The sequence below is a fragment of the Merops nubicus genome, unplaced genomic scaffold, assembly GCF_000691845.1.
Source record: "Merops nubicus isolate BGI_N331 unplaced genomic scaffold, ASM69184v1 scaffold4265, whole genome shotgun sequence".
Lineage (NCBI taxonomy): Eukaryota > Metazoa > Chordata > Aves > Coraciiformes > Meropidae > Merops > Merops nubicus.
This window is the reverse complement of record NW_008607471.1, coordinates 21222-45089: the sequence shown is the minus strand read 5'-3', so window position 1 is coordinate 45089 and position 23868 is coordinate 21222. Positions and strand designations below refer to the sequence as shown.

At 40.1% G+C, this 23868-nt stretch overlaps 1 protein-coding gene across 1 annotated transcript in view; it reads left to right on the top strand.

Moving 5' to 3' along the window:
• The window catches only part of PCNXL2 (pecanex-like 2 (Drosophila)), a gene marked incomplete at its 5' end in the record, with an annotated part of 143433 nt that overhangs the window by 115882 nt on the left and 3683 nt on the right, over window positions 1-23868 (top strand). Inside the window, 7 exons of the mRNA XM_008939937.1 lie at window positions 2023-2276; window positions 6469-6702; window positions 8898-9001; window positions 16634-16778; window positions 17982-18212; window positions 18554-18828; window positions 19858-20042. Of these exons, the coding sequence (XP_008938185.1) occupies window positions 2023-2276; window positions 6469-6702; window positions 8898-9001; window positions 16634-16778; window positions 17982-18212; window positions 18554-18828; window positions 19858-20042 (1428 nt within the window). The remainder of the gene's footprint in view (window positions 1-2022; window positions 2277-6468; window positions 6703-8897; window positions 9002-16633; window positions 16779-17981; window positions 18213-18553; window positions 18829-19857; window positions 20043-23868) is intronic.

Below are 23868 nucleotides of genomic sequence, written 5' to 3'. Positions count from 1 at the left end.
AATATGCTTTTCCCTACTTCATTTTTTTTTTTTTTTGGACAGTGTATTTTGACTTCACTTCAGAAACGCATCCACTGACCCAGAGCAGTTGCTGCTTTTTGCTGTTGAGCAGTAAGCGTTAATTCATGTAGAAATCTGTGAAATATGAAGCAGAAGCAGTCTAGTTCATGTCCAGTCCAACTGGAAATGCCAGCTTGATAGGCCATGGTTTGTACTTTGTGGCAGTGTTAAAAGGAAAGATGTGGGTATTTGGGTGACTTTATAATTTGTCATGTTGTATATCCCTGAAGTCCAAGGAGGAATACATATCAGTGTGTGAACAACTCTGGGTACCCAAGTGTGTATTTTCACTCATAGAAACTGAATGGAGAACACTGCAATATAATGAATCTTCCCCCCCTACCCCCATGTCTTAGAAGGTGAACAGAATCTACAGTTCTCTTTTGTTGTTTGGTTTTGGTTGTTGTTTTTTTTCCCCATGCGTTTCCTTCAGATCTTTCAATTCTTGTTTTTTTTCTTGCATGCTTTTGCTTGCTGCATATATTTTAGAAAGTGTACAGGCAAAAAAGGGAAGGTGATAGCCAATACTTTAACATATTTTGTTGAGTTTTGAAGGGCTTTTCTTAGTGTGAAGAAAGGAATATTCTGGGTGCTACTTATAGTTGTACAAACTAAAGTCCATGGGTTGTTGATCATACAGTTATGATGGGACCAGAATAGACAGTCAAGGCACAGTGACTGTGGTGAAGCTCCACAGAAAGGTCTTTGGGATACTGTCTTGCTCCAGGCTCTCTTTTGGAGTGCTGGCAAACTGTGGTCCAATGTTCAGATGATGAACATAGCCAAATTCGTCTCCCATTTACAGTAACACAGTGGAGCAGGTCCATGAGTCCTGGCAGGGGGCAGTTCATAGCTGTTGAGCTGCAGCACAGTGTCTAGCACCTTCTCTTGTCGAGACCATTTGGAAGCTACCAGAACCAGCTCTCTCATTAAGTGATGCTGAACTGCCAGAAGGCCTTTGCAAGGCGTGTCACTTGCATCTTTGGAATTGGGCTTGAAAGATGCTTCATGTACAAATTCCCTGGAGTAAGTTCTGCAACAGCCCACAGAGGGTAAATTTTTAAAAATATCTGTATATAAAGAACATAGAGCTCATGTATTTTGAGAACAGTGAGGAGAGCACATGGGTGTACACCTTGGTTTTGATTTGTAGAGCCCTACATGGTGTAGAAATCACATCCGCAGATTTCAAATCCCAAAGAGCTCAGCTTGACCACGCAGTGTGCACAGCACAGGCCAGGAATGCAGTCTGCAGAGCAGAGGTATTGTTGTTTCTGAATCTGCCTCATTACTTCCTTTTGAGGTTAACGTCTCTTTTTCAGAAAGATTTACTCTATTTTGATCTAAAGGTTGTGTAATAGGCTAATTAGAAAGCAGTTCTGTCTGCAAGATCTACTGCCACTAGTGCTATTCATTAGAGATGTTTGGTCCCTAGTAGCTTTTACTCCAGTGGGAGAGAGACAACCTGGTGGATGTTATTTTTGGAAGAAGAACTATCTGCTTTCCAAGACAGTTTGCTAAGCCCCAGATTTTACAAGTGTTCTGACACACTGTAAAATCTTTGTTTGCATCCTGTATGTTATTTGAAGAAGCAGACTGAAACTTGGATCAATTTGCTTAATGTGCCTGATGGAGGGAGACCCCTTAGTGTTGCTTTCTGGTGAGCTTTTATTAAGGCAGAAGCTGTGGTGTGTAGTTCAGCTCAGTTCAGAACCCAATGCCTGGAACATCAGACCAGGCTCTTTTGGCTTTTGCAGGTGATAGTAAATAAATAATGTACATCTCTTTGTTTGCTACTGCACGTGGATCAATTGGCACATCTAATTTGTTGCTGTAGCTCCTTCCATTAGATTTTTGCTAAGTGCATAGAGCCTTCAATCATACTTTTTCAGCCTGGAAGAAGTCCTTTGTTTCCTCCTCCCCCAATAATTGGCAGCATACTCTCTTTTTCTCACTGCCAAGGGACATATTGCCAGCAGAGAGAAGTGGAAGCTATAACAGAAGGAGATGAAGACAACGAAGGCTGCTGCTGTTGCAAGCCCGGGCACTTGCCTCACTTGTTATCGTGCAACGCAGCCTTTAACCTGCGGTGGCTGACGTGGGAGATCACACGAACGCAGTACATCCTGGAGGGGTACAGCATCATCGATAACAACGCTGCCACCATGCTGCAAGTGTTTGATCTGCGGAGAATTCTGATCAGATACTACATAAAGGTAAACTCCTGGGTGGAGCCGCCTTCATTCCGAGGCACATCTGTCACATAGAAAGATTGTTGGCTTGCTGCAGAAGAAAGGGTGAAGTTTTTTCCTTATATTTATTAATTTTCATTACTGGCAGTCAGATTGACTTCATCTGAGACAGGGATAATTAATTCTTGTCACCCTTTGCTACAGTTCATTCTGACCACTTACGCTTGCAGATACTACAGAAAATTGCAGGCATGCTTACGCAAAAAGCAAGAAGGTGAGTTAACATCCTCCAGTGATGAAGTCAGAGGGGAGCATTCTTACAAAGTGAAACTTTACTGTTTATTTCTTCTTGACTTGGCCTTTCCACTGCTTTCTTTTTCTGGGAAAAAAAAAATCAAGAAGCATAAAGTTACTGGAGAAAATTTGAGCAGTTTCTCAAATATATTTTAGTAGTGCAAACCCCCTTATTACTTGCTGTTTTACATATATACCACAATACATCTAAAGTTGTTTTATTCCATTGACTGGCCAGCAATCTTTTACATCACTTCTGTATTTGCTCTGTTACTGAGATCACAATGACCACACAGCTATTAACGTGTCAAAATAATTGAACCTTATAGTCTAGCAAGACATCTTCATCCTCTGCCAAACCCTTTCCAGTCCAGCAAATGAAGAAATTGCTAAGCTTTATTGTGTTCTGAAACAAGAGCCAAATACTGCCTCCTGTACCACTGATACTGCCATGAAGCCAGTCACAAAAGCCCCCAACCATCACTGACATCTCCTTCCTACTTAAATCTCTGCAATTGTAAAAATACTGTCAGTCTGAGAGAGAGACTTGCTGTAAGAAAATTAATCGCCTGGGTTTGCAAGCGAGCCCATGCAATAAAAACAACATCATTGCCTCACAAAGCTGCTTTGATCATGGAGTTGGTTGCTTTGTAAAATGCAGTCTGGGCTTTAATAAATAATTTTACAGGCAATACGGCCTGGTAACCAACCTGCTTTGTTTAATTAACTAAGTAGAAACAAAACTGCATGTGAGCATAATTTTTTCCATTTTAGAAGTGGGTTTTGTGGTTATAAATTATATTGTTTTTAAGCAATGTATCTAAAATAAAAAAATAAACCAACAAAAAAAACCTCCTTTAAAATGAAATGCATACGTTGCTATATTTGCTTCACTTTAAACAGTAGCCTGAATAACCTGAACATAAACTGATGCAAGCTGATATATGACTGCTTTTGATGGTGAATGAGAATGAAAAAAAAAATCCCAGTCTAAGCTGCAGTCAAATCAGCAATTTACTAGTTTACAGAAGTAAAGAATTTTTTGGTGCCTTTAAGTCCTCTAATATGTAGAGGACTTGTGGAAAGTGTGAGGTTCATCCCATGAGAAGTAAAACCTAACCAGTAAGTAGTTTAGGACTGCTGGTTCTGGACATGCCTGAGTAGTAGATGACATAGGTAAGATCGCTTAGACAAACTTTTGTCCCATATGGTAGAGGTGTGGTTGATTGCTTTGAATAAGAGGGAGATCTCCATGCTACTGAGGTATGCTGTGGCTTCATCTCCACTGTGTGCAGGTTTTATGTGCACTACTTATGGCTTTGAAGGTGTGAAAATCAAATCTCCTTGGGTTGGACTTAGTTGAACCAGTACCATAACACTGCATTGACAGATCTTCATTGTCAGTAAGGTGTCAGTCCTTTAATCTACTTCTTTTCTTAGGGAAGGATGAACAGAAGATAAAAATAATCTGTTGTCAGCTTTGATATTAGCCTAGGCTGGTGCTCCCTTCAGAGAAGGGAGAGTGTGCTCAGGAGATACGTTGTTTAGAATGACACTTCTCAAAAGAAAGCTATATGGAGATTTTCTTCTCCAAGTTATTAGTTTCTTCCAAAAACAGGAGCTTTGATAAGTTTTGGTAAAAACTTTAGTAAAGCCTCAGAAGGTAAGAATATTATATTATGTATCAGATAATTTTTCATCCTGTTTATTTACTACTTACCTCCAGATAAACAATATCTGAAACAGAAGTGAGAATTCATTCCTCCCCCAGCTCTTTCTTATGGGGAATCTTGAGCTGTAAAGACTCTGTCCAATTTCACTGTGAACACTTTAATGCCCCGTTGTTTTCTTTGTAATGACGTAGGGAACTAATTGTAAGAAGAGCTCTAGTTAATGCAGTATTCAGATCAGATAAATCACAAACTCAGATAATACTTAGGTTGGAGTTTCTGCAGCAACTTCACTGGTTCATTCCAATCACAGTGAGTTTGTGCACTAGTGCTTCTAGTTTATTCTTTGTAGTTTACAATATTGTAAATATTTACCATATTATTTCTGAATTGCCATATAGCTGAGGATGTTCTTGTGCACGAAACATATCTAGGAAGAGCTACTAAGAGCAGAAATTAATTAGATGGCAGAAGTTTTTGCTATTTTGATGTCTGATTGCAAGTCTGATTTTTTTTTTTCCCCAGCTGAATCTGTTTCTTTATAAACACAAATAAGAATAATAAAAAAGCAAAGCCTGTCTTGAAGATCAACAAAGAAAACATATGCTGTTTCAGTTCTCCTATCCTTCAGGAATAATTACCTTATTGATCTTTTAGACAATGAGTTGTGCTGAGTGTCTTATTCCTAATGTATTTATTTCATTTGCTATTTCATTGGCAGCCTAGAAAGGCCTGTATTTCTTCTTAAAAGGATTTCTAGTCTCCACAAATAAAATGGGTCAATTCCTGTAGCCCTTCTGCATGTATTTTGAAATCATTTCCTGGCCAACTACTGTGATATTTTTCCCTTGGGCCTCCTCCATCTCTTCTCAATATATTCTTATTTAAACGTTTTTTAGTATTCAAGAAGTCTGCATTTGCCAAGTGCTGTGTTTTCAGCTCGTATTGTTTCTGCATGAATCTTTTTAAAAAGAGTGTATCGTTCTCCACATGCCAAGAAATTAAGAGTCTGTCCCCTTGGTCTGTATCTGTTTGAATTGCCCTTTTTCTCAGGAGCTTAATTTTCCTCTTGCTTGTGTATTTTTTTACAATTTGAAAGATAAACTGTGGAGGGCATCTGGGATTTTTAAAAGGGCTGGTAGTGCTTCTGCCCTTTTTAATCCATCGTTATTTTCATTTTATACATTTATTTGCATAATATTTCCATTGCATGGGTAAAGAAGAACTACATCATCTTCAGTCGTGTTTGCTTGTCTCTCATTTACTTTGGAATCCAATTCTAAATTAATATCTTCTATTAAACAAAAATTATAATGATGAAACATGATAATAGGATTTTCCAGCTGATGCCACTATCTTTTGCAGCACTGGAATTCCTTCTGAAGTTTCATATTCTTTTGGAAATATGCTTTAATGTTGGTTCTGATAGATTATTTTTATTTTATTTTTTTTTAATTATTATTTTAATGGCTTCAGACACAGCAGTTAGAAGAACTCGGACACAGATACGAGGTACCAATGTTGCTGTTTTCTAATATTTCTGCATTTGGTAAAGTGCTTCTTTAACATGCTTTAAAAGCAAACTCAGTTATGTCAGTTATCAGCTGCTTAACCCAACATATAAGGAAAAAAATCCACTATGCTTTACTGCCTTCGTTGACAAATTACAAAAATAGTGATGCTACTAAATGCAGAAATAAAACAGCTATTACAACAGGTGTTTTCAGACTTGTACACATATGTCAGATCTCACCTTTGTGGTTAAATCATGGTGGAACTGTTTTTGTTAAAGTATTAGGAAAGCTTTACGCCCAGAAAACAGGAAGTCCTTGGAGGAAAAGGAGTCCTATTTTGAGCATGTGACCATCTACTACTGGTTTTAAAATATGCCTAAACTTTTATCTATATCACTTTCTAGGCGGTAGACTCTAGAACCCCACTAATGTTCAGTGATTAACACATCTGAATGCTGGAACTCTGTATTTTTATTGTACTCTATCATTCATATTAATTTTCCTGTAAGGAAGGATTGTATTAGAAACACGAGTGCTTTTTCTATTGTCTACTATTTATTATCATCTTTCTAACTTGAACAGTTCTGTGAAGTAATGATGCCAAGCCATAAAAAATAGGAAAATGAAGTACTGTTATGGGTAGTCAGTATGGTCCTATCTGATTTATTCTCCTCTGTGTAAAATATATCTGCATTAATCAGAGATACGGTGACTAACATTTGACCATTTTGTCGACAGAGTATAATATACTTTACAGCAAGTTCTCCCAAAATCCTTGACTGGATAAAAGACGAATCTATCCAAAAGATACTGCAGCCTTATGCAAAGTGGCATTATATTGAACGTGACCTTGCAATGTTTAACATTAACATAGATGAAGATTATGTTCCGTGTCTCCAAGGAATAACAAGAGCTAGTTTCTGCAGTGTTTATCTGGACTGGATTCAGTTCTGTGCTAGAAAAAGGGTGGAGGTAAGCTTGTTTTTATTATTTTTTTTTTTTTTTTAGTAGTAGTTTTAATTCTTGGGATAGGAGTTAAATGGTGCATAATTGCTCTTTTGCTTGCTCAGCATTAATACAATAAAATTAGTTTTATTTAAGCTCTCAGATTTAACATAAAAGGAGAATATACGTTTTATGGAATGGGAAAACAAACAAAACAAACAAAACCCAAACATTCTGGAGACTGCTGTTGTGCAAAAACTAGAGTTTTAAGGAACATCAGTCTTTGAATGCAGAACCAATTCCTTATTGTGCACACTTCCAACACAGTTAATTTCATCAGCTCCAGAAACCATGAGTATAACAAGTGCTCACAGAACTACTGCTAGAGCAGGCTCTGGTCAGGGAGTGTCATCAGAGCTTTACTGTTCCTTCAGTGTTGCCAGTGTTTGGGAACATTTGCTAAACATTTACAATGTTTGTGTATCCTTTCCAAAAAAATTGCCTATATTTGGATACCATCTTGAAATGGTAGGGGAGTGCTTAACAAACTCATTGTTGGTATAGGTCACCTCTGAGAACTTGCAAGTCAAATGTGAACCATGCCAGAAAACTGAGTGAAATTACCTTGTGGCTGTAGAAGGTCAAGGGCAGGTTTACAGCTATGCATTCACATGCTTTGAGCCACTAAGATTACTGGTGGTCAGCAGTCAGCAGTTGGAAATGCACTCCTGTGTTTCCATGGAATACTCAAAATAGCCTAGAGGGAGGATAAGGTTTCAAACAAGCATATTCTCTTGATTTAATTTTCTGATTATTGCTGATAATGGCATAAAATGAGAAATGTATATTTCCTGGCCACCGTGCACTGTTACTTGTGCATTTTTCGTTCAGGATCACTGAGTGCACACCCCATTTGCTACCAATGACCTTTATTGGCATAACATTGCTAAATCTTAACATTTCTTCTCCATCCCAGTTCCTTCTCATGTCTCTAACCCTGAATGCCATTCCACCAGTTCCTCAGCATACTGTTGCATTTGTACTGTTTTCATTGAATTGTCTTCTGAGCCTTCCCTACCATCTCCTCCTACTGGGAATGTTTAATCAGTTTTCTTTCCCATCTCCATGTCTCTTCTCCCAGGTTCTGACTGCACAATGCAGGGAAAGCCACTGACAAATGATGCTTTTTCACTTTTTATATGGCTGAGACTTTCAAATTGAATAATAGATTTAGGGATGCCCAAGAGACTTACCAGTTAGACTGAAAAGGGCAAATAAATGCCTGCACTAGTGTGCACACACACATACATTTATATAATTTTGGTATCTTTCTCTTTTCGTCCGCTTTTGTAATTCATTGATTAACAGAGTTAAAGTTCATGTAGGAGATGAAATGTAAAAAAAGCTTCACTATACACATAGCCCTGAAAATCAATATATTTTATAGAAGGCATCACATTCTCCATTTTAACTGACTTCAGCTTTTGAACCAAAGAAAGCTATAGGAAATCACTCATTGGATTGCATGGACTGAAATAATAGTCTGTGTCATCCTAAAGCTCCACATTCAAGAGGGGAGTTTATTTCTTCCTCCTGCTTGATAGCAAAGTTTGTTTATTTTTTAAAAAATTTTAGTAAAGAAGCTATTGACTTAGTAAATGCAAAAGAACTGTTTTGACTGCTTGTTAAAATGTGAGGTCAGTGTCATCAGTGGTGTACAATTTAGATATATATTGTTATTCACTAAAAGTCTATTCCTCCAAACTTTTCCAAATAGATTGTTCTGGAATCTGTGGCAGGATTTCGTAGGTACTGTGTCCCATGAAGAGGGGTTTGGCTGCCCCCAGCTGCAGTCTCTCAGTAATAAGGAAACTGCTCTGTTTTAGAATGTCAAATCTAGGAAAACAAACAAACAAACAGCTCCCACACACACCCCTAAAAAAACCCAAACTCGCCACCACCACCGAAGCTTCCCTCCATTGGGATCTTGCTACCCAAGATTGAAATGTTCTGTTTCTAGCTAGTGGACAAAATAAGCTGGTGTTTTGCATAAAGCCTCTGATGGCAATGGTCTTACTTTGTTCTGTTTAATTGCAAAGCATGTTTTTGTGCGTAGATCCAGCTACATGCAAATGTTATGAATGTTACCGTTTATAGTATTGCAATGCTTCTAAAGATGATATTTGCATTTAGAATAACATGCTATTCTTAAAACTCTGTAGCACCTGGACAGTGATGAGGATTCTCCTCTGGTGACGCTTTCCTTTGCCTTGTGTATACTGGGTCGGAGAGCTTTGGGAACTGCAGCTCACAATATGACCATCAGGTAATATTTAGGATTCCTTTTTTTCCTCATCTTAAAGCAAAGGCCTGTTTTGTCTTTTTCACTGCATGTGGAATCTCAACAGAAGATTATATCATGGTGAAGTCTCTTTACTCCATAAAATAATTTGCTTTCTGCCATTCCTGGACATCTTTTACTTTGGTAGTTGGCTAAATAACTAGCACCAGTCTTTACTTCATAGGGAAAAGCAGAATTTTGCATTGAAAGAATGGGTACCAATGTTTATTACTTGTGTTCACTCATGCCTGGCCTGGCTACTAGAATGCTGGCTTCCTTCAGAGGAGGAAGAAACTGTTAAGTCATCCAACATCTCGTGAGCTAAATAATAATAAATCTGTAAGGGTCCTGCATTCCTCAGGGCTGTATGATGTGGCACAATGCACAGGAATTCTGGCAACTGAGGAAGGGAAAACCTTGCACCTCTTGAGACCACAGCTTTGTCTGCTCTCAGTCCACCTTACTCATTCAAACCAGCTCTTGCTAAAAAGTCTGGTTAATTAAAGTATGCTTGGTTAAGATCATTTATGAATATGATTTTCATCTTATGTTTTTGTTAGGGATTCTTCAATTTTCACTAGGAATTCTTCGTTGTTTGGGTTTTATGAAGTACCATTTATACTGTTCTATAGATAAGGCATTTAATTAATCTTTGTTTTAATGAAGTCTAACTACTCAGCTAATTTTAGATTTTATTAGATGTATTTGAGCCCCCTGTGTTCACAGGGGTTCAGTAACAGTAGAGAAGTTGAGTAAATACAGTTTAAGTGACCTTGCTGTATTGGCACAAAGCTGTGAGCAGAGCTAGCTAGCCCTCTATCAACATGCTCCTTAGAGACAATTTGTCTTACTAACAAGCAAACAAAGACAGCATGTGTGATTCTGAATGCGTTTTCTGTTACAAGATATAACAGTTCTTTTAAATATTCATTCTAGCTTTGTTATCTATTGAGACGTTTGTAATGTTTGCTTTTATGTCGTCTTCTGACAGTCAGTCACACAAAATGTTTGTGGCCCACGTGGCTCATTTCTTAGTGTGCTGCTTCCTTTTGCTTTCTAAAGTGGCTTTTGTCATCTCTTTTCTACTAGTCTTTGCACATTCTAGCCCCCCTGCTTCCTCTCCCTTCATTTCTATGCACTCAAATTAGTGTGATGTCTAGTGAGTCATTGATATTTCTAAAATTGCCTTATTTTTTTGATGATCCAAATTTTAGAATTTGGGGACATTATAGAAGAGTTGATGTGCATTTATTATTTTAATTTTTTTTTTTTTTTTTTAGAAGATTAAAGTGATCTTGATCTGGGCCTGTAACAGATAAGTCACGGTAATATTAGAAATGCCTCAAAATATCACAAAAGCTTCCTAAAACTGTCATCGCATTGCCTTCCACCAGAACTTAAAATCTTCATTATAAATGTTTTGGCACTAGTACAGATATAATAACAAAGTCACCTATTTGTATTGGCTTATATGATTAGGAGCTTATGCAAAGAGATAATATTATCAGAGACTTTCTAAAGCTTAACATGGAAAGTATGCATGTTGAGGATGATTATTTGCAAAGTATTCTGTAAAGATTTTAGTAATAACTGCAGGAGTCAGCTATATCATGTCTTTTTAAAATCTGGAAAATTACCAGTGAACTGGATTAGTTCCTCTGTTTTGGAGAGTGGAATACCTGAATTTGTGAAAATACTTTTTTTGGGGAGAAATGGTCTATAGAAAGGCAAAGAATGCAGCAGTCTTATGCAGTGCACTGCTTTATCCCTGTTTTTCTGAATCTGTTCTGTACAATCCTATATCTTTAATTAAGTCTTTTTATTAAGCAAGTGCTCTGGGGCAGTATTGAATCATTGTATTTTTAAAATATATTCTGTGACATAAAAAGGATTAAGTGGAAGCTTCTGTCAGTATCTTTTTCAGTGCTACTTCACAAAAGCTTTCCCTAGAAAAGTTTCACTGTGGAAAAACTGTCTCTTACCCACCTGGTTAAATTGCCTTTAATACATTTCAGCTGTCAGATTCAGGGGGGAAAAATGGAACCTGCGTAGCACAATCCAAGTTATAAATTGCTACAGCTACAAAACATGACTTTAGCTTGGCAAAATAAATTTATTGTTGTCTTAAAGAATGTATATATTTATTTTAATTGCCAAAACCAATTTAGTAGAAATTAAGGAGCAAGGTGGGTACACTACCCCCTGACATTAAGACCTGTATCAACAAAAAAAAAAGGAATGAAGGAGATTTTGCCCAAGCCATGTCATGCTACTGAGGCCAGAAGGAGAAGTTCCTGAGGATTAACTTCAGGCACTGAAAGCAGGTCTCCCTCCCCTCTCTTGCTTGATGGACACATAGCATCTCTTACGGAGGGTCATTTAGAGCATTATTGCTGGTCCTCGTCTCCAGTTCTCAGGCTGCTGTGGGTCTGTATTCAGTCAGATGTGGGAGAAATACTTAAGGTCTTCAGAAGCTGGAGGAATCATTCCTTAAGTGATGCTTCAGAGACCTTTTCCTTGAAAAGGTGCCATGATATTTTGAGGACCTTTTGAAGCCTACTGGTGCTGGAGAGGGTTTTAGTTTTCTGCAGAGATGGTGTGAGAGCAGGCAATCCCAGAGCCAGCTGTGTGCATGAGGAGGATGTGCTGCATGTACAGCTGTTGGGAGCTGGCCCACTTTGCAAAAAATCAGGACTCCTAACATGTGCTCTGTCACACTCGAATGCTGGATGACAAAAACTTAGGTTGTTTAGATTACTCTAGTAGACACAGAGAAATTACTCTGAACCTCATCTCAGGACTTCCTGTTAATTTTGGCTGCAACAAGTCTTGTGTACAACATTGCTAGAGGTTTCATGATGAGTTTGAGATGTAATGGTGAGACAGGTGTTGTAGTCCTCTCACGTTTATTTCTATGGAGTGTTTCAGATATGTCCAAAGTGAGCAAACAAGCCAAGAATTGGTGCTCTTTGGTGCATCTTTTGTTCTCACGGGTAACTGCAGGTAGCAGGGAGCTTCCTCTGGACTGAGTCTAGCTTTTGCTGTGTTGTGAGGAGTGACAGTCATCCAGCTGCCACGCAGGAATAGTAATGCAAAGGTAATGTTACACCGAGCTGTGCACTCCAGAATTGAGATTCAAGTTTGCATTGTGTATGTAAACTATCAATTTGCACTCATTTACACATGATTTTGTCTAATCTGTTAATCAGTAAATGTCACTGTGTAAACGAAGATTTTAAATGCTCTTTAATGTATGTAAATAATTATTCAGTGTACCTGTTCATGTAAATGTCAGTAGAAACCCAACATTAACGCTAGATTACACAATAAATGCATTCATTAAGAAGGCAGAACATTTCTATGCAAATCAATTGCTCTTTTAAGCTGTCATTAGGAGGCATCCTGCACGAAATGCAGCTTGAAGAGTGACATGACATTACCATTCATTTATTCAAATATGGGTGATAAGTTTAGGTGTGCATTTGTAAAAAATTACCTAATCTTATTTAGCCACTAGTCTTCCAAACACATAAATATTTAGTATATGTTTCAAATTTGGAAAAATACAAAAATCTCATAATAAAGCACCTCCCATCAGTTACTTCCAGCACTACTAAGCCTGGATGCTTGGATCCCCTTGGCTCGCCGTGGGCGCTATCACTCAGCAGGGGCAGAGGGTCATTCCAAGGAATGGTTCAGCCCAGAGGAACTGCTGCTCATGCTGAAGCCCAGGGAAGCAGCTGGCCCCACTTGCCCCATACCTCCTGGGCACCACTTGCACTGCCCAGCATCCCAGGGAAAAGAGGTGGAGGCCACAGGACATGGCACCACAATGCTGCTGGTGATGCTGCATTGCTGGTGGGTGTTCAGGCAGACAGTGCAGCTTTGTCTGCCAGAACTAAGCAGAGAAGAAGCAGGAGAGAAAAGTTTGACTCTCAGCTCACAACCACTGTTATCTAAAATATCCAGTTTAGAAGAGCTACTGTTGAAAATGCTTCATTCAGGTGAGCTACAACATTGAGGTCATTACCAGCTCAAAGGCATGCGTGTTTCTTTATTCCTTAAATAAATCTACATTTAATATTGGGAATGGTCTGTAACCTGCAGATGGAGAGTAGGGATTGGTGTGCAAAATACACCCAGCTAGTTAGTCTTCATCCATAGTGTTTTCAGGCTTGCTTCAAATGCTTTTAGGTCCAGCTGTTGGAGCAATGTAAGCAGTGCAGGAAGAGAGAGTATGTGCTTTGTCTCTTGCCCTCCCTCTGGTATTTGTGGTGCTACTTAATCCTCTCCTTTTTGCATGTTCGAGGGGCTGATGGTTCCCACGCACCTACTAGTCTGAAATAGCTCACAGTTGTGACAGCAGCTTTTGGGCTCTTAGCTCAGAGGCTTAGAAACATTGCCAGAAATAGTAGTTACGTCTGTTCCTGATTAACGTAGTTTCTTTGGCATGTGAATTAACCTTGACTAGTTTTTAAAAATATTTTGAACGAGCCTGTAAATACAGCAGAGTACTAATTGAGGTATGTTAAAACTAGGCCAGGAAAGCAGCAACAGCCTTGAGCCAGGCCTGAGATCAAAGCTGTTGGCTTTGCAGCTTCCTTATAATCCCATTAGTCTTCAGGAGAGAGCATAACAACGGGAAGACTAACAACAGCTGTATCTTACGTGGATTAAGGGCTGCGTGCTACAGAAGTAATGGCTTGAGATAGTGTCATGTTATAGGCAGAATGTGCCCAAAGGCCTCATTACAATTGGCAGGAGAATAAAAGATGTCCATGGATTTGTGAATACAGCAATCTCCTCCAGAGCTCTCAGGTGGAAAATACGATATATAAAATAATTGCCTCTCACAGCTACCACCATCGCTGCTTTGCTCCATGTAGCAGTCATATTTGTTCCTAAAAAATGCTGTTTAGAGAACTTATTATGCAGAGGGATGAGAAATGGATGAGTCTTTCCTAACTAAGCACAGCGAGAGCTGATGCTCAGCTGCAGTTTGCGTAGCTGCCCTAGTCAGGGCCATGCTTTCAGCACGTGAAAGCTGCTGTTCACAGCAGCCTGTTTAGCATGTGCTGATTTCTGTAAGGCAGTTTGAGGTGAATGCAAGCTCTTTGTCTTTTCTGGTGTTCAGATTTGGGTCTGAGAGCCTCTAATGATGTAAAAAACAGTCCGCTCTCCTGCCTACTCCTCTCTTCATCACAGCCAAGTTTTCAGAGCGAATACAGGCGGTGTTACGTGGGGAAAAACTGCACAACAGATCATCATTAGGTGCAGGGTTCAAGGTAGCTTTTTCAGTTTAGTTCTGGGAAGAATAGATACAGAAGTGTTTTTTCCCGGCAAGGATTCAGCTGTGTATGCTAGATGTTGTCTAGTGGCTGGGTGAGTGAAAGGACCCTTCCTGATTTCTAGACTTTTCAAAGGAGATAGTAGTCACATATTTCACCACACTGGCAGCATCTACCAGTTTGTGGGGTTTTTTTTTGTTTGTTTGTTTGTTTTGTTTTGTTTTTTTCCCCTCTAACTGGTTTATTTTAGGGCTTTCCTAGCTATTAAATAAGATTTGGGTATATTACCATTTTTTAAACTGTGGGGATGTTTGACTGAAAGTCAGCAGGGATCAGGATCCACTTCTTGAAGAGACATAATAACTCCCATTGAGATTGGTGCTTGAGTGTTTTGAGGATCTGAGCCTAAGTGCCTGTCTCACATAGGCTTGTTTTAATATGTAACCTAGTACTAAAAAATGCAAATCAGTTAAGAATTCACAAGAGCTTCCCTGTACTCTGTGACAGCAGCCCTGCCTTTCTGACTGGCCTTGATCCCACTGAGTTGATTTGTATTACATGGTGTTTTTGCAGAGAAGATCAGTATCCAGTTGTTTTTCTGGTAACAACATATATCTCTTTTCATTTTAATTTCTAGAACATGCTACCCACTAAGGGCAGAATTAGAATGTGTCTGAGCTTGAAGATACACCAAACAGTCTCCTAGTCTGTCTTATCCCTCCTTCAGGAGAAGAGAAAAATTTTTAAAAAACCTTAATTTTTTTTTTTTCTTTTCCTAAAATAATGAAGAAGGCTCAATTATAGGAAAGAGTATGTTCTCTGGAGAGAGCCTGGGTGGTAATGAAAACCACTAATATCTTAATGCAGCTTCTCCTCAGAGCCTTTACAATCTGAAAAAGTCAGATGTTGTAAGAGTAAAATGTTGGCAGGTAGATGAAACCATGTCCTGTTTGTTTGCAAGATGTGGCCTTCCAGTATCTTAGGGGGGCCTACAGGAAAGCTGGGGAGGGACTTTTTAGGCTATCAGGTAACGACAGGACTAGGGGGAATGGGGCAAAGCTGGAAATTGGCAGATTCAGGCTGCACGTGAGGAAGAAGTTCTTCACCATGAGAGTGGTGAGACCCTGGAATGGGTTGCCCAGGGAGGTGGTTGAGGCCCCATCCCTGGGGGTCTTTAAGGCCAGGCTGGATGAGGCTCTGGGCAGCCTGATCTAGTGGGAGGTGTCCCTGCTCATGGCAGAGGGGTTGGAACTGGGTGACCCCTGTGGTCCCTTCCAACCCTGACAGATTCTGATCTGTTTTAGCAGAGGACTTTAGAGCCCTAATAGCTCAATGGTTGGACTTGATGATCTTGGAGGTCCCTTCCAACCTAAATGATTCTAATTTCAAGAGCACTTCTTCAGAGCAGCATTCAGACAGCAGCCCTGCTAGATCAGCATTATACAAGCGGCTGTCGTGTCATCGTGGGAAGCTCGTGATTCAGGGTGAAGACTGGAGCTGAAGGCTGGTTGCTTCCCTTCAGAAAGCCCTCGTGCATTTTCTAACCACTACTCAATTTTGTACTTTTTACTTGCTTAAATCTCAGGTCCAGGCAAACCGTGATCCAAGGTCATGCAGAACTGGTTGCATCTAGTTTTTTATATTAGACAAAAGAAACCCATCGGGTATTTGCTGTAGGGCTCATGGTTTCAGTGCAAAATGCCTGTTGTTTGATTCGTGCTCTCACTCGGCTTGCTTAACAGTTCCTGAAACTTAGTGTTCTTCTTAGTACATCTGGTGTAATGTTCGTGTCTGGGTTTGAGTTTCATGACAAAAGTCTCAGATTTGCTGAAAATATCTTTTTACAGCTGGGGCTTTCAATACATTTTAGCTTGCAAGAACTGCTAGGAGTAACAGGGCCAATCGATAAACTCTCAAATGAGGGGGCAGCTTTTGCTGCCTGCACAGGGATTGCAGAGCAGCTGGCACACTTTGACCTGGTCTCTTTGGCACCAGCTACAAAGAAGCAGGACCCTGAAGCACCCTGTGACCCAGCCACCCATGGCTAGGACATCCTTTGTTCCAGGTGCCACACTCATTTCATAGCCCATTTTTTTTTTTTTTTTTTTTTTTTTTACAGTGAAAGCAGAAGGAGAACCACTTACCCTGAGGAATGATTTCTCAGTAGAAAGATGTGATGTGACCCCTGCTTTGCACTCACCGGGAGCTCACCCTGTGCCAGAGGGCTGCCAGTCACTGGGCAGCTCGCCACGTGGCTGGTGGCTGGCAGGGGTCCGGCTTGGTGAGATGGGAATGACTTCTGGGAGTGACCACTACCTTTCTCTTACAGCTTGGACTCCTTTCTTTATGGGCTCCACGCACTGTTCAAAGGAGACTTTCGGATAGCAGCGAAAGATGAGTGGGTCTTTGCAGACATGGATCTATTGCATAAGGTTGTTGCCCCAGCAATCCGAATGTCTCTGAAGCTACACCAGGTAGGGCCTTTATTTCATTTGTAACTTTTACTACTGCATGTGTTTTTCTAAGGTTTCCTGTGTTTTCCTAAGAAACTGTCCAGAGAGACAAGAAAGAAAGGGAGATGGGAGTACTTGCTGCCTTATTCTGAGAAGCTGCTTTAACCAAAATGGGAAATGTTGGCGTTTATTTATGTTGCATTTACTTGATCTTCTTTTCTGTAGCCCCTAGCTGTCCACTTGAAACCATTCATATCACAAAGCTTGACCCTGCATTTTTCTTCAAAACAAAACTGACAGTTCTGTCATGTTTTACTTGCTTGGATACTATAAACATAGTTTCTAGATTGAAAAGAAATATGCTGATTAGACTAATTTCATTGCTAATTTATCAGTCCTTTCGTGAATGGGAATACACAAGTTATGCTTCCCTATGTTAAAAGACACAGCTGAGAGAAGAGTCGTTTGAAGGATTAGTGTCATGGCTGTTTGTTAGATTAGGTCAGGCTGTTTCTGACCTCATTCTCTTTTGAGTTGTAAAGATCTGGCACACCTCCATTGAAGTTGTTCCAATTTCCTCAGGTCAACCCCTGTATAGAGTGGAGTTGATTTTTGTTCTTGCTGTAGCATGTTATGATTTAGTATCGTATGCTTTTATCATGCATGATGTTTATAATTCCTCTGAATGTAAGTGAAGTGGAACTGCTGTGAATTAATAGCGGAGAATTTGACACAATAATTTTACGGATGTTATCGCTGGCTGTGTTGCTGTGTGACAGCTGAAGTAGTAACACAATATTGTGATATCTGGTGATGGATTCCCAGTCTGTGCTTTTGTTGGTGGTTTTTCATAAGCATAAGGTTTTCCACAAGAACTGTGGAACACCTCTGGTGATTCCAATCTCCCTTTGTCTTACCCAAAAGCTCTGCCTCCCATGGTTTCCCACTTTATAAGAGGAAAATGGATAAGCTGACATTCTCTGAGTGTCTCTGTCCAGTGGAGACATGAGATCAGAACAGGTTACAATAAAACAAAAATCGTACCTTTCTGTATTGCTGTTGAATTGATTGTTCCACCTCCCCAAAGACATGCTGTATAAAGTGGTAGGTCACTTGGGGAGTTAGCTGGCAGCTGTTCATAAAATCAGGCTTTTGCCTATTGAAAATAGTTTTTCTTTCCACAAATATACCTGAGCTTTTTAATACCTTTTCCTATATCACCAGGACCAGTTCACCTGCCCAGATGAGTATGAGGACCCAGCAGTTTTGTATGAAGCAATCCAATCTTTTGAAGAAAAGGTGGTGATTTGTCACGAGGGGGACCCAGCCTGGCGCAGCGCTGTGCTCTCCAACAGAGAGGAGCTGCTAACCCTGAGACACGTGGTAGATGAAGGAGCAGATGAATATAAAGTTATTATGCTCCACAAAAGCTACTTGAGCTTCAAAGTTATCAAGGTACACATACCATCTTTCTAATATTGCAGTGAGTGATTTAGGCCTGAGGTAACTAAGATTATTTCTGAGTAATCTGGCCAAAAGGAGAGGTTGATTATCAGAGTAGGGACTGGAGGCTAAATGAGGTCTCTTCAGTTGACTTCCATTTTGCACCAATATGTTTGTGTATCTGCAAGAACATTCCAGGCTCTACCAGGGAGTAGCTACACAAGTTCATAAAACCTGTTGGTGCCAAGACATGAGGTGTTGTTTCACACTGCCCTTCTACCTAGATAGTATAGTTCTGCATCTTAAGCAGGAAACATTTTCACATGATCCACCTGTTTCTAACCTACCTGTAGGTCAACAAGGAATGTGTCAGAGGGCTTTGGGCTGGGCAGCAGCAGGAGCTGATTTTCTTACGCAATCGTAACCCAGAGAGAGGGAGCATCCAGAACAATAAACAGGTCCTGAGGAACTTAATTAATTCTTCATGTGATCAGCCACTGGGATATCCAATGTACGTTTCTCCTTTAACCACCTCCTACCTTGGGACACACAGCCAACTGAGGAACATCTGGGGGGGACCTGTCAGTCTGGACAACATTAAAAAGTGGTTCAGATCCAAATGGTTAAGGTAGGTGTTAAACTTTGGCTATGCAGATAGAGACCCTGCAGTCTCAGTTCCACTGTATTTTCTGTACAAAGAGAATAATTCTGTACTGCTACCTATGAGTAAAAACTTAATTGCAAATAACTCAGACTATAAAAAATAGCCCTATAGATATAGCAGAAAACAAATTCATTAACTCATTCATGGCTTTTAAGTAAAGCTTTCTACATGTTCAACAAGATGCATTATCACAACAGACACTTCCCTTATTCCAGGGAATTTTACTGTTTATGCTTTGTAGATAAGGATATCTTTTCTATAACTCTGTGACATGCCAGAATGTGAGTAAATGTGTTGGTGGGTTATGGCAGGCTATGCTCCAGAGCTTTCACAGCATAGATGATCATTCCCAAGCTATTGTTCTCAATCAAAACACATCTAAAAATGGACTTACTCTCCACCAAAGCTGCATGACTTTCCCTAGGTATGCATGATCACTATCTGACAAGTTCTGTCATACATGTACCTTTCATACAGCAGAAACTTACTCTTGTCTCATTCCCTGCACCTGCCCTGTCTCCACTGTGGCTGTGGAGAGGAAGGGGACCATGGAGAGACTATGGGAGCCAGCTTGCATGCTAAGACCTATGCTAAAATGCCAAGATTAAGTCTAGTGGCTTAATATGCTAGTTTTCTACCATGCAGCTCATTCCCACTGAGCTCCCTCCAGCCCATTCCTCTTCTTTGCTACTTGGTTACTTCGTGCAAAAATTGGTCTTTAGAGACCACTGTAACATTAGATACGGAGTCCTAAGACTTTGCAGTGCTCCAAAGCCACTTAACACAGACAAGGAAAGATTTGGTTTGTGTCATATACAACTTTGTTCTAAGTAAGCATACCACATCATCATCATCCTTGTCATCTCCTAAAATGTCAGTAGATCTGCAGCAGTATGAGAGGGTACAGTTACACGTTTTGAGAGCACCTAACATTGGTGGCACAAATTTTCATACATAATAAATTGGTGCCCATGTGTGTGTTCCTGCAAACAGAATGCGGAAGGACTGCCACGCAGCTCACCACGAGAGAGGTAATGTTGAAGAGGTGGAGAGTGGAGGAGCATCTTCATCTACCAGCAATTCCACAGGCCATTCAAGCCAGAGCAGTAGCTCGCACCCCACCAGAGATGGAACCCCTCAGTTGCAAGCTTCGTCTCAAGACGTCCACCAGCATGCAGGTATTTGCACAATTTACTTTGCTTTTTCTGTAGTCTTCTCCAGAGGGGCCACATAGGCAGATGCTTTTGGGGCATGCTCATATCAGGTGGAAAACTAATTTTAGAAGGAGGGAGCTTTGTCTTTCCTAGTGACCCAGCACATGGAGGACATGTCTTCTTGATATTGTTTCAGGCGTTTACTGGGAGTGTATGAGACAAACGTGATTCACCAAAGGTTCCACTCTCAAACTCCTTGAAGTGTAACTTTTGGACTAGGAGATGCCACTAACAATGCCAGAATGGAACCTGCTGATGGGAGGGAGTCTACACGTGTGGTGCAGGGAGCCCATACCACAGTGAAGCTATGCTTTTTGTTGTCTGGGAACAGCAGAAGTGAAAGTATGCAAAAGTCTTCACTATCTTGGAAGGACCGTGATGATTTATTTGAGGAATTGGTTTGGCTGTTTATAAGCATGTGGAGAAAAAACATATAGAAAATAACTTCTTATGTTACCAGGAGAAAATTAAATGTTGCCAATCACTCTGTCTACAAACAGCTGAGCCCTTCTCATATTAAGTTATGGATTCAAAAGTACCTCAGAGATATTCACAAGCTAGAACTACTGGCCTTCACATTGGAAGTATAAGTTGTTTGGCAGTGGGTCACTGTGAGACCAACCACTGTGGGATCAGAACTTGTAAAGCAAATTAACTCAACCTTTCAAGAAGTCGTGGTATTACTTTATAAATTAAAGCAGAGAACTAGAGAGGTAGGACACTTGTTTGTTTCACATTAGATCATTTTGACCTATCATTAAAGATAACAGATGAGATTGGAGAAAATCTTGCCCTGAATATAAATCATCATGTAAGAATAAAATAATTGCTGCTTTTAATTGAGTCTAGCATTAGAGGAATCCCCATGTGCATACTCATAACTTGACACTGCAGTAATCAGGATAGCAAACTTAATTGTAAAATAATGATCCTGAGCATGCCATACAAGAATGAAAGTTAATTGTGAGTTATTTAAAGGAACGTATTGGGTGCCCAGAAAACCACAATCAAGAGAAAAGGTCACACTTAGTAAAGAAAAGCAACCTGGCTTTGCAGTAAAATGAAGAAATGCACAACAAACACAAGGAAGTGGAAAATGGCAAATGCAAATCTGTACTCAGTCCTGAGAGACTGTTGATGAAGAGAATAAAACAAGTTGAAGTTTCTGGCTGCACCATTAGGGACAAAAAGATGAAAGTAGGTTTGTGGCTGTTTATTTTTAAAGAGTATTAGAAGCAGAAGAAATCCTAACAGTGGTCTTGATTTGCCACTATATAGAAAGGCAGAGTTGCCAATAATGTAGAAATAAGAAAAGAGATGTCTAGTTTTTTAGGGGAAAAATGCTGATGTTCTGTTTCTATGATCCTGATCATGAAGTAGTTCCTTCCATCCTAAGAGCTACAAAGACCATGAAAGAGTGACTATCAAAGCTATAGGCCTAATTGAGCAAATCCAAATGACTCTCATTCAAGGTTTTTAAGAGAGCTGGTTAAATAGCAAGTTCTGTTTGATCTTCAGTAAATATTGGGACACTGGGGCAATACCAAGGGACTGGGGAAAAGCTTACGCTATGCCTGTTGTTAAAAAAGCAGAATGAATATGGTGACCTGGGCAATGCATGTCTGTCAATCTCTCTTCGGTTCAAGATGCTGTTGGCCTACCACGCATGATCCTAGTGCTCTAATTTTTAAAAGGACATTTTTAATTTGGAAGGAGTTCAGAGCCAAAAAATGATCAAAGATGTGGGAAATAGATCCTCTAATGAAAGATTAAGAGCTTTCAAACGATTTATATTGTAAATGATGCTTTGATCATGGTCTGTAAATACTTACCGGGGCAATGAAAGTTGACCAGAGACAGTTGATCTGAACAGACTGGGATATAACAAAACTAAACCAATTCAGATTTGAAATCAGGTGCACATTTTTAACAGGGAGGGTAGATAAATACTGAAATAAGTGACTAAGAGTTAAGATGGATTCTTCATGACTGGAGATACTGGATGCATTTCTTAAAAATAATCCTAGTAATTAGTAACACCATACAAGAATTAATCCCAGGAAATCCTATGGCCCATGCTGTATAGCACAGCAGGGCAGATGATCACAGCAATCCCTTCTAGACTAATAATCTATGAATCAAGTGCATTTAATGTCTTCATGTTTTATTTTGCAGCTTGGTGCCACTGAGTCTGCAAAATGCAATGAAAGACCTATGTAAAAGTCCAACCAAAATCAGGAGCATTGGACGTGTGTGGGTTTCTCCCCCAAAGTGTCCTTAATTCGTGACGCAGTTTATAGAACAGCCTTTGTTTCCTAAGTGTTCTCAAGGACAGAGTTATTTATGTGTAGATGCGGGTGGTCTCCTGTCCAATGCTCTAAGCACTACATTTGGGGTGAATATAGAACACTTTTGGACAGGGGTCAGCTTGGCAGTTTAAATCACAAACAGATGTTTGGCCATGTTAGGCCCTGCACAAGCTAACACAGCACAGCCCCTCTGTTCTTAATTCCAGTTCGTTCTTTTTATTTTAAAAGGGCAGCCTATTAAAATAGCCATCAGATGTAGAAACCAAAGCACTTAAACAAAACCCTGGTGTCTGAAGAACCTGAATCCCTGCGGAGGCCAGATGTGCACACAGCTGCCCATGCAGCAGTCAGGCCTGATCCCCATCACTGCGTGTCCTCACTGGTGACCACGTCTGAAGTGCAGAGGGCACTGGCCGCGTGGCACACAGAAGCCACGTGCATCTGTCCCATTGCTCCCAAGCAGGGCTCTTGGGGCTGTTATTACACAGAATGCTGCTTTCTGTGTCATCTTAGGAATTTTTTTTTTTAAATTGTTTGGAGTGTTCAACTAAAGATACATTGTAAATGGGGTGTGAAAGTGTCCAGTGCTTGCCAAACCAACTAGGTTTAGGTCCAGCTAAAGTTCCAGTTAGGTTGTGGCCTAGCTCTGCCATCTGACTCTGTGCCAAGTCACCTAATTTCTCTTTGCTTCTGCATCTGAAAACTGGGGCTAATGATACCAGCCTCTGGAAAGCAGGTCTGTGGATGTAAACCAGCATGTTTCAGCTGCATAATGTAAATAGTTTGGATATGAAATTCTCTGTTACTGACAAATCCAGCAAACAGTCATGTTTCTAGAAGATAGTGTGAGATTTATATTCCTTTATGCCTGCAAAATTGCAGTATCTGGAGGAGTTTGTGTTTCTCTCTCCTCTATAGTTAAAGTTTTGGGAAAAAATAAAGCAGAAAAAAAATTACCAACAACCTGGAAATGCTTGCCAGCAAAACCTGCTTGGGTGTTGATGGCTCTCAACAGATTTTTCTGGCATCAACTGAGCCCCACAGCTATAGCTAGGAAACCAAAATGCCAGCTTGTGTTAATGTTTGGAGTTTCCCGGAAAGCAAAAATGCCAAGCAGTCACTCCTGAGACTAGGTATTTAAGCCCAAGTTAGAGCCTGTCTGCAGAAACTGTAAATGCTTTCGGGGCCTGTGGCACATGCCAGCCTGCTGCAATCTATTTGCAGAGGGCCTGGGTGCAAGCAGGTGTCTGGTGGGTTCAGTGGCCAGTAAGTTGATTTATTTTTCATTCTATGCCTATTTAAATATGCAAGCATAAGAAATACAGAAGTTGCTTGAATTACATAAGTGTTGATATAAATATTAAAAATGGGGGTGAAGATGTGCAAGAAGATAGAAGTTGTCTAGACATGTCAGAATAGCTTCTCTAATCTACTGATTCTAACAGTGGCTGTGTTGAGATGCTTCAAGGAATGGGGCAAGA